Source organism: Papaver somniferum, chromosome 6 (assembly GCF_003573695.1).
Source record: "Papaver somniferum cultivar HN1 chromosome 6, ASM357369v1, whole genome shotgun sequence".
NCBI classification, from domain to species: domain Eukaryota; kingdom Viridiplantae; phylum Streptophyta; class Magnoliopsida; order Ranunculales; family Papaveraceae; genus Papaver; species Papaver somniferum.
In genome coordinates this window covers 129,170,682-129,181,720 of record NC_039363.1, presented here as the reverse complement: position 1 = coordinate 129,181,720, position 11,039 = coordinate 129,170,682, and the positions used below count along the sequence as shown (strand labels likewise).

Genomic DNA, 11,039 nt, shown 5'->3' with positions numbered 1-11,039 from the left:
GTTCAGCGTTGTCAACCTAGCTGACCAAGTTAAACGTTGTTCGGTTCAGCGTTCGACGCTGTACTATTCAGCGGTCCGCTGCGAGATTCGTCACACCATAGGGCTTAGGAAGTTGCCCTAGCTGACGTGGATGCCCAATCTAGCTGCTAGATTAGAAGACCATAGGGGTTATCCTTATGCTCTTTGCTATTAAGATTGGGTTGGCAAGCCAAATATGACTGAGCCCAACGACAAACTCACATCAAATTACGCCAGCGCAATGAGCCAATTTGGGGCGGGGATATAAACTATGAAGCTGACTTTTTAACTACCGTTGTAAAGGCACGTTATACTCAGGAAAAAGTTGAGCCAGTAGTTTTTCCCGCCAGAGAAAAACAGCTTAAAAATCACAAACTAACTAAGCCTCACCTGATTAGTCTGTAAACCAGGGTTTATTCAAATATTTCAATGAATCATTCTTCCAATATCAGTATCAAATTCTTCAAAACTTGTATAAATTCGGGGGATATAGAAAATGCTCGCAAGTTGTTCAACAAAATTCCTCAACCAGATATTCGTTTATGGACTATCTTAATTTCTGCTCATACAAAACACGGTTTCCCTAAACAATCAGTCGAAATATACTCTGATTTACTGAAATGGAATATAGAACCCGATCGATTGGTTTTGCAGTCGGTAGCCAAGGCATGTGCAGTGTTGGCAGATCTTGTCAAAGCTAAAAAGGTTCATGAAGATGCAATTAGATTCGGATTTGAATCAGACCTTTTACTAGGGAATGCCTTGATTGATATGTATGGCAAATGTAGGTTCATACAAGGTGCAAAAAAGGTTTTCTACGAGTTGTCCACAAGAGATGTGATTTCATGGACTTCACTCTTATCTTGTTATATCAACTGTGGGTTTCCAAGGGAAGCTTTGCGAATTTTGCGTGAAATGTGTTTAAGTGGCGTGAAACCTAACACCATAACAGTGTCTTCTACACTTCCCGCCTGTTCGGATTTGAAAGACTTGAATTCTGGTAGAGAGATTCATGGGTTTGCAGTGAGAAATTTAATGGGAGATAATGTCTTTGTGAGTAGTGCGCTAGTTAATATGTATGCTAATTGTGCAAGCATAAGAAATTCAGAGCTTGTTTTTGAGAACATGTCTCAAAGAGATATTGTGTCTTGGAATGTGATACTGGCGAGTCAATTCTCAAACGGAGAATGCGACAAAGCTCTCAATTTCTTCCAACAGATGATAAACGAGGGGGTTAAGCTGGACTCTGCCTCGTGGAACTCTGTGATCAGCGGGTGCATGCAAAATGGACGAACACAGGAAGCACTTGAACTGTTTGTTCGGATGCAAGATTTAGGGTTCAAACCTAACAATATTACAGTTGCCAGTGTCTTGCCAGCCTGCACTGATTTGGAAAGCTTAAGGGGAGGTAGAGAGATTCATGGATATAGTTACAGACATCAACATTTAGAAGATATAGTTGTGGGGACTTCTCTAGTTTTCATGTATGCAAAATGTGGCGAGTTGGATCTTTCGCGAAGAGTGTTCGATAACCTTCTGCAGAGAGACACTATTGCATGGAACACAATGATCTTGGCGAACTCAATGCATGGTAACGGTGAAGAAGCCTTGTCACTTTTTCACAAAATGTTGAATTCAGGGGTTAAGCCTAATTCCATTACTTTCACTGGAGTTTTATCCGGGTGCAGCCATTCACGGCTTGTTGATGAAGCCCAGTCAATTTTGAGTTCAATGAGTAGGGATTATATGATTGAACCTGATGCAGATCACTATTCTTGCATGGTTGATGTCCTTAGTCGTTCAGGTCAACTAAAAAAGGCGTATGAGTTCATCCAGGAAATGCCAGTACAGCCAACTGCTGGTGCCTGGGGTGCACTGCTAGGAGCTTGTAGGGTATATAAAAATGCAGACTTGGGAAAGATTGCTGCAAAGCGACTTTTTGAAATTGAACCTGAGAATCCAGGGAACTATGTCTTGTTATCAAACATTCTTGTAACTGCAAAACTGTGGGATGATGCATCAGAAATTAGGGAAATGATGAGAGATAGAGGAATATTTAAAATGCCTGGTTGCAGTTGGATTCAAGTAAAGAATAAAGTTTATACCTTTGTGGCGGGTGATAAAGAAAACGATAAGAGTGATGCAATCTACAGTTTTCTAGATGAATTAGGCGAAAAGATGAGACTCGCTGGTTATATGCCTAACACTGACTATGTTCTGCAAGATGTGGATCAAGAGGAGAAAGAACAGGTTCTCTGTAGCCATAGCGAGAAGTTAGCAGTTGCTTTCGGCATACTAAATCTGAAGGGGGGATCATCCATTCGTGTATTTAAGAACCTAAGAGTGTGCGGAGACTGTCATACTGCTATTAAGTTCATGTCCAATATTGTTGGGCTGCGCATTACTCTTAGGGACTCCTTGCGGTTTCACCATTTTAACGACGGAAATTGCTCCTGTCGAGATTTTTGGTAATGAATATAGTTACTGCTATGAACGGATCTCTTAAAAGAAGACGAGAAGCAGACCTGTAGCGTTTTGCCAAACGTATGGAAGGCCTTGGGCATTATTTTAGACCAAGTTGTCACTTTTTGAGTGTAGATGATAGACACTGCTATGGTCTATCTCTTTAACAATTATATAACCATCATTTCTCATCTTACATCTACATGCAGGTGCTTCTTTTCGTAATACTAAGAATAATTGTGGTACCCAATCATTCCCTACCCAACAAGTTCTGAGCAATATCACTATTTTCATAGAGGGTATTGAAGCGTGAGGACTTGTGGCCACAATAATAGCTAAAGAGGTGTAATAACCACAAATCAAGGTAGCTCCGTATCCTGTTTCTCTTTCTGCACAGCAAAATCAACCACCTGGTAAAGTCACAACCTCATCATCTTCAATAGTTCAGTTTACTCATGATTCCTGCAAAGCAATTCAGGAGGCTGAATTAACAGAAGGGTTATGTTCAAACTCTGAAAGTCATTGCTTGGACTTCCCCTCCTTATCCTTATGCTGTCATAAATTGTGATGCTTCTTTCAAGTTAAAATCTAAAGATAGTGGCATGGGTCTAATCTCTAGAGATTTTGCAGGTGCACATCAATCCTCGAGATGTATCTACAAGCATGGACATCTAAACGCTGTGGAGGCTTTGTGATGCAGTTTGGATACAGTTTGATACAGTACCCAAGGCTTGAGACAGATTTACAAACACTCAAGGCTTGAGACAGATTCAAAAACTGTTGCGGCTGCCATTAATGGAGTACACACTTGCTTGGCTTGGCAAAATTAGAGAATCATTGAGGATATTAGACGCCGTTCAAGTAACCTTATTAGCTGGAACTGTCGGCAGTTAGTAGATATTGCAATAAGGCAGTTAGTAGAGATTGCAATAAACCAACTGATGCTTTCGCAAAATATGCTAGGAAGCTTAAAATTTCTAAAATTTGGCAGCAGTCTGTTCCAAACTTTATCTCCCTTTATCTCCCACCATGTTTTGGAAGAGATGAACATTGACTCCTGTTTAAGATTAAATGTTATTTGCAAATTCTTGCAAATGAAGCAGCAGCCACCTGTTAATATTGCAATCTTTTGTAATGGGAAGCAGCAGCCACCTGTAATATTGCAATCTTTTGTAATGGGAAGCTTGTCTGAAGCCACCCGAACACTTTTTTTCTTCTTTCTTTTTTGCACATACAGCAGTTCACGGGAAGAAAATGAAAAGCGTTGAGGTAATTTGAATAGATCTTTTATTTTTTTAACCAGAGCAAGACTGATGCAGGGGCAAAAGAGTCAACACAAAAAGAAGGGAATTATGAGAACTTTCAGTAATGAAATTGTTAGCACAAAATACTTCAACGTTATTCCCATGGAGTAACTCATAATAGGAGTGCTCTGCCGAAAATTTCATAGAATTAATTAGGTACTGTCGTCGAATGAAAAACCATACAGGATAAAAAAACTTCAGTTATTATAAAACACATATAGCAGGAGTTCCTTAGTTTAAGGAGACAACAAAAACTGAAACAAATTCGTTGTAGATCCCCTCATGAAGGCCTCCCAAAAGCTCCTCTATTCCTACATCCTTGAATGCTCTAGAAACCACACCCACTGCAATAAAGAAAACCCATTGAGCTATTCACACATGAAAACCCATTGAGCAGCTATTCACACATAAAGAAAACCCAGAGACAGCAAACTACTGAAAGTCAAAAACTTATTACACCCTTGGGGAAGTATAAATCTGAATGCAGAATTTATCTTTAAACTCAAAGTAGGGACTGGGCAGAGTCTCTTATGTTTCTTGAGTGTGTGAAACACACAATCAAAATGCAACTAACCACTTTCTTTGCTTGCCAAAGATGACAGAGAAAACATCCAATCCACAATGGCTATTCAAACTAAGATGCAGAAACCATGGAATGCAAATAAAAGACATAAACACTCCAGATATACCTTTAAATGCAAAATCTTAAGCCTAAGAGGTTCTTTAATATCCATTATGTGATTCAGCAATCCAATGGATCAAAACAAAAGGCTAAACACAACTAAGCACGAGCAAGAATGATGGCTCCCTTCTATCCCACCAAATTCATGCATTCACCTGGCTATTAATAACAGCTTTGTACATGAACTCGCAGTTTAATGATTTCAAAGTATAGTCAAGAACAACAGAACAAGCATTGAACCAACTAATAACAAAGACAAGATAATATTGATGACAACAATAACCTAAGCCAAATGCAAATCCAAATACTAGTGTTGAACACAAACAAAAGACCCCTATCCCGGCCTCCCAACATCTTTTCACTCAAATTGGAAACTCTAATTAAAATATTTCTGAAAATCAGCCCAACCTAGAGAAACAATAACTCAATACTTCACTAGAGACAACCATCCAATATCCCCCGTCAGATAAACTCTATTCTAAACAAAACCCTAACTTAATTTGACAATCAATTACAATCTCTAAATTAATCTCATGTATCAAACAGATATTACGGTCACACTGAATAAAATCAATACTAGGATTTGTTTTGTTTAGGTTTACCTGAAAAGTAAGAAACTAGATAGCGATATCGAGTGTGAGTTGTTCGTTTTCAGCGTAGAGGTAATGGAGGATATAAGGAGTGACACGAACAACACCACAAAATCCTACAAACATAAGTCCGTGATTTAGAAGCTGCTTCAGTGCAGCTGATTTGTCTGGCTTTCGAGGCATACCTCCGAGAAACATCTTCTTCTTCTTTCTTTTTTCTTCTTCTTTTTTCTTCTCTTCTCACAAAGTCAGAGCAAAACCCTAACTTTCAGATCTTTCTTTCGTGTGTTGAGGGTTTTTAGACTCTTGAACGATGCTTTATACACAGCGATGCATACGTGTACCCATATCCAGATCCACGGCCTGTGGCCCGGATTTGGTCCTCATGGATCTGAGGTCTACTCCGGAACTTTTCTTCTTTAGCTTCCACAATATTTACTCCGTGTTTGTTTTTTCATGACTCCTCTGAATTCTCTGAATGCGTGATTCATCTGACTGATATCACCAGACTCATTTGGATTCGACTTGATATATTTGTTTTTTTGAGTCGGATCCAATTTATATGACTCATAAATATGTAAATCAATGGCTTGATTTCATGAGTCAGGGACATTTTATTCCCTGACTCAAATGGGTCCAAATCAAGGGTTAGGTCTGAGTTAGATCTCGAGTCAGGTCTGACCCAAAATAAAAAACAAATAGTCAGGGGCCGAGTCAGATTCAGACGACGAGTCAGCAAAAAAACAAACATACTTTTACACTCGTTAGATCAATTCTTATGGGGATTGGAAAACCCATGAATTTGCGCATTTTCTTCCATGATAGAGTGGGTAGACTGGCAAACTCTATAGGAAAACAGATAAATTACTGAGCAGCGTAGTCTAAGCCACTCATAGTAATGGCTTGGCCGAACGTAAAGTGATAAACTCGATGGGCAAACATGTAAATTACCGAGCGGTAGAGACTGGACTGTGCGGTCTAATCTAAGCCGCTTAACGGTTCTATAACCCGACGGAAGAAATTCAATTAATTTAAAACTAATTTAACCTACATCTTTCATAATCTCATTTTATTAACGACTATATCCTTACATTTCATTAACACCAAGAAAATGGTAGCTCGCTTCATTTAAGAAGAAGATGGTTTTATTGGACTCCAGATATCAGTTGCTATTGGTAGAGGTAACAATCAAACTAGTCACAAATATTGGGACAATGTGCTTCAAAGCTTTGTGGCACTAATCAGTAACAATCAGAATGCAAAAACAAGTAACACCATTCGAGTTAGATTTCTTATAATCAGGGGTAATATGAAAACTTATGTTGGCATTTTTTATGAGATTACTGAGCTCATGCTAGATTATCCATTAAAGAGCGAGTGAGCATATTTTTTGGCTCAGTCTTTTTTCATTATCATACTAACGTATTATTCATATGTAGCTCACAAACTATGGTTCATACCCAAATTTTGAAGTCAAGGGTAAATACTTTGGTTTTGATGTATGCTATGTACCTCACAAACTATGGCTCATACCCAAACTTTGAAGTCAAGGGTAAATAGTTTAGTTATGATGTATGCTATGAAATCTTCAAGAAATGTGTTCTAATTCAATTATAATTAAGTAGTTTAATATAATGTGCCGTCCTTCAATGTGATGCTATATAATGTGACTGTGATTTTTTTTCAATTAAATCTATCTCTAATTAAAATTTAATAAGATATAAAACCAGTTTGGATTTGATCTTTAATTCTAAAGTAGTTTTCATTGATTAGAAATTAATTAAAATAAAGGATCCTCATATTCTCCTACTCATTACATAAATAAAGAACATTAAACAAATCAAAATTAGTTATAACAACTCGATCAATGTATTCGATGTGATGTTGAAAAACCAGGGGTCTAACAACCACACCCAATATTTCGTTTAGGCAATCTGTATGGACTTACTTCAATATATTTCCAAGAGAATCAACTAGGCAGTCAGACTCAATCAAGGAAAATACATCCAAGAGTTATATCTCAATTTCTCAAATAAATTTGTAATCAAACAGATAGAAATCTGTGAGCCGGATTAATATGAGAAATAACTTGGATGGTACCAAAGACCAATATCCAAGCGCCAATCAATTTCAATCAACAACCAAAGTTCGGATTTACCAATTGATTGAACTACGCACAACCTGTGATATTTCAATTATGTAAAAATATAATGCGGAAAAGAAATAACAGAGACACCATAAATTTTGTTAAAGATGAAACCGCAGATGCAGAAAAACCCCGGGACCTAGTCCAGATTTGAACACCACACTGTATTAAGTCGCTAAAGACTCTATCCTACTACCGATTAACTTTGGACTGGAATATATTGAGCCCTAACCAATCTCACACTGATTAAGGTACAGTCGCGTTCCTTACTCCTCTTGAACCACGCCGGATTCTGCGCACTTGATTCCCTTAGCTGATCTCACCTACAACTAAGAGTTTCTACGATCCAAAGTCGAAGACTTGATAAACAAATCTGTTCTATATTAAATAGATAAATCTGTCTCCCACGGAAATACCTATGAGTTTTTGTTCCGTCTTTTGATAAATCAAGGTGAACATGAATCAATTGATACACCGGTCTTATATTCCCGAAGAACAGCCTAGTAATATCAATCACCTCACAATAATCGTAACCGTATGGAAGCGAAACAAGATATTGTGGAATCACAAATGATGAGATGAAGATGTTTGTGGCTATTTTTTATCTTACCTATCGGAGAATAAATCTCGAGCAAATCTTAGAGAAGATAATACTCAATATGATGGAACAAAGTAAGATTAAAAGACGCAACTACAAATAAAATAGTTGGGTTTGGCTTCAGAATACCAATTAAGTCTTTAAGTCGTTAACCTATAATGGTTTTAGGAAAAACCTAGGTTAAAGGAGAATCGACTCTGGTCGTAACTAGTATCACGCAGGAGGTGTGGGGATTAGGTTTCCCAGTTGCTAGAGTTCTCCCTTATATAGTCTTCAAATCAGGGTTTGCAATCAATGTTACCTTGGTAACAAAACATTCAACATTCATCGTTAGATGAAAACCTGATTAGAGTCAAGATAATATATTTCAACCGTTAGATCGAACTTTGCTTGTTATACATAAATGAAATGTGACTTCATTTAGGAATGAGTAACCGTACCTAAAGGTGTGCAATGGTTGGCTCAAAAATAGTTAACCGAAGTTAGCCATATGAACACACTTTCATATCAACCTTGTTCATCTTAATCACAACTAGTTCAAAGGACTCAAATGAAACTAGTTATGGAGTTTTTCAATTTTTTATATTCTCACAGAAGTATACAAGACACAATTAAAGCAAAATCGATTTTGATTCACTTGAATCAATTCATGAACATTATAGCCATGGTTTGCAAAATATTACATTCCTTATTATATAAATGTATTTGTTCATGAAAAATCGATTTTAGAACTTAACACACTCAAGTATGCAAACGGGTACGCATACTGTCGTACATGACCAACCTCAACTGAATTCCTGGACTTGAACTGTTAAGCCGGTACGCACATGGGTATGCATAATAAGTTCCCGGACTTCAACTATCAAAGCATATGGTATGCATACTATGGTTCCCGGACTTTGAATAACTTACAACAGTTAGCATACAAGTATGCATATTGTGATATATCCAATCAATGGTTAGTTGTCCTAAAATCCATGTTAATCATTGAAACATTCTTGGAAGACGGGAATAACTGTCTCTCACAAACTATTAGATTCAAAGTAATTTTCAAGTGATCAATAGATCGATACAAAATATTCCAAGTCTACATCAAATGACTGTCTCACACAAATCATGTAAGATGTTACCAGGTGATTTTCACATGATCATCTTTTAACTTTCATCAAGAATAAAGATGAACTTGGTTAAAGCGAAAGCTTACCAACACATATTTCGAGAAATATGTAAGCTAGTTAAACTCAGCTCGAAATATCAAATGTGTATAACATAAAGTCTATACAACTATACGACTTTTGTCTCAATAGGAGATAGAAAAGAAATAGACTTTTGAATGATAGATGAGTTCAAGTATCCACATACCTTTTGTTGATGAAGTTCCACAAGCTCCCCTTAGTAGTTCTTCGTCTTCAATCGATGAATGTTGTGAAGTCTAAAGATATACATATTCTATCCTAATCCGAGACATAGCTATAAGTAGACTAGAAATCAAGACTTATAGTTTTGGAAACTAAACTTGACAAACAAGATTGAGATAGAAACGCCTGCGAGTTTGATCAAGCAGTGCTCTAACAATCTCCTCCTTTGTCAATTTTAGTGACAAAACTATCAATACATATGAGTTACAAAATAAATACACTTTGTAGCTTCTCATCCAAATGCTTGATTTCCTTGGTTCTTCAACATTATTCGAAATCTTCGTCACTTCCAAGTACTCCAGTGATTCTGAACGTGTTCAACTCAGCATCATATTTGTTGAAGATCCGTATCCATAACAATAAGAAGACCATTGTTCTCAATTATTGTTATACGAGGTCATAGTATTATTACAGAGCATCAAAGTCCAATTGTATCACAACTTTGACAATAATACTATGGTGATATGTATCACTCCCCCTTAGTCAATACTTCATCTCACAATGAAAACCACCCCCCTTACATAATGATCTGTAAACCATATGTATTTGTAGTGTGAACTACACATTAGTTCTCTCCCTTTTTTTCAATATAAATTGGCAAAGGTATGAAAACTAGTGGGATCATAATGAAATTCTCATAGAGATACTTCATGACTAAAAGAGAACATATCGTCTTTGTTTCGATGATTTCACATAGTCGAAACTTAGTGTATTCATCAAGGAGTTTATAAAGATAGAAGAAAACTCCTATAATATTCCACAGTCGCATTCTCCACAAAGCTTTGGCAATTAAGTACAAGTTCAATTAAGAACTCTCCCCTATATAAATAATGTCATTCCCGAAAGAACAACAAGAGCGACCTTACTTTTGCATGAAAAGAAGGATTTCTTTGGATATTAACAAATCTCATGTCACATGAATTCGTATCCACAAAACTCAATTAATTAACCACAAGAGAACCCATGATTAATTTAATCGGAAATGCTCAACATAAGAGAACTTACGGAGCCATACAGTACTTTCACATAGAAGTGGATCAGGGAAAGATCAATACTACGGAATATTCAAAGATTCATTCTATTTTTCATCAATATTTGCATAATGATTTCATAAACTTAATCTTTGTAATTCAAAATTTCATTTTATTTTCCATGACTGTTTGCATTATGGCACAATAGACTTAACTTTTGACAAATATGGGACAATCATAGTTCACGGACGCAGACACACATATCCCATAACAATTTTTTCAATATATAAAACCAATAAAGATTAATACTGTAAAATCATCTTCCCAATAAAATTTAGAATTTAAATAAATAAATCTAAAAACACTGCAAGATGAAAAATCGTTGGCAATAGCAATGTGTAATCACAATATACGTTATTCCAAACCCTAGTTATCCTTCTTAAAACACAAGAATGAATTCTCATAAGAAGTTTCCTAGACATAATAAAAACCAACGAGAGAGAAAATAATTTAATCATCATCTTCATCATCGGAAACCATCCAAGAGACTTGAACAATATCCATATCTTCCTTGATTTCGGGAAACTTAGTGGCAATTACATATAATTGTTCTTGCACACATTTTACCTTGGAATTGATCTTACACACACCCTTGTGAATTTGGTGAAGAAGACTCAAGGTGGTAGGATCATAAGAACCGTCAAGGGAATCACATATTTGTCTTTTGCAAGCATTCTCCTTCATACGTTTGAAAGTACAAGGACGAACAAGTTTAGGAGTTCCAATGGAGTTGTCAATAGGAGCAATAGAATATGCTCGACAAATTTTCTCAATTAAGCACCGAAATCC

At 36.6% G+C, this 11,039-nt stretch overlaps 1 protein-coding gene and 1 long non-coding RNA gene across 4 annotated transcripts; one reads left to right on the top strand and one right to left on the bottom strand.

Moving 5' to 3' along the window:
- Nucleotides 1-336: 336 nt before the first annotated feature.
- Nucleotides 337-3,721, top strand: LOC113289270 (pentatricopeptide repeat-containing protein At1g20230-like). 3 transcript variants are annotated; one of them, XM_026538481.1, is made up of 2 exons: nucleotides 337-2,562; nucleotides 2,691-3,721. In XM_026538481.1, exon 1 carries the CDS (start codon nucleotides 448-450, stop codon nucleotides 2,488-2,490), a length of 2,043 nt encoding a protein of 680 aa, XP_026394266.1. In that variant the 5' UTR covers nucleotides 337-447; the 3' UTR covers nucleotides 2,491-2,562; nucleotides 2,691-3,721. The 3 variants fall into 3 exon arrangements, with proteins under 3 accessions (XP_026394266.1, XP_026394267.1, XP_026394265.1); XM_026538482.1 differs by having other exon boundaries at nucleotides 337-2,845; nucleotides 3,112-3,721; XM_026538480.1 differs by having other exon boundaries at nucleotides 337-2,894; nucleotides 3,112-3,721.
- Nucleotides 3,722-3,844: 123 nt separating this feature from the next.
- On the bottom strand, nucleotides 3,845-5,334 carry LOC113286169. Its single transcript, XR_003329148.1, has 2 exons — nucleotides 5,070-5,334; nucleotides 3,845-4,129 (listed from the first exon to the last, which is right to left on the bottom strand). It is a non-coding gene; the product is annotated as an uncharacterized LOC113286169 (long non-coding RNA).
- Between the last annotated feature and the right edge of the window lie 5,705 nt (nucleotides 5,335-11,039).

What these genes read in the sequence shown, in the direction of transcription:
- LOC113289270 (XM_026538481.1), top strand. Translation starts at nt 448, where the DNA reads ATGAATCATTCTTCCAATATCAGTATCAAATTCTTCAAAACTTGTATA.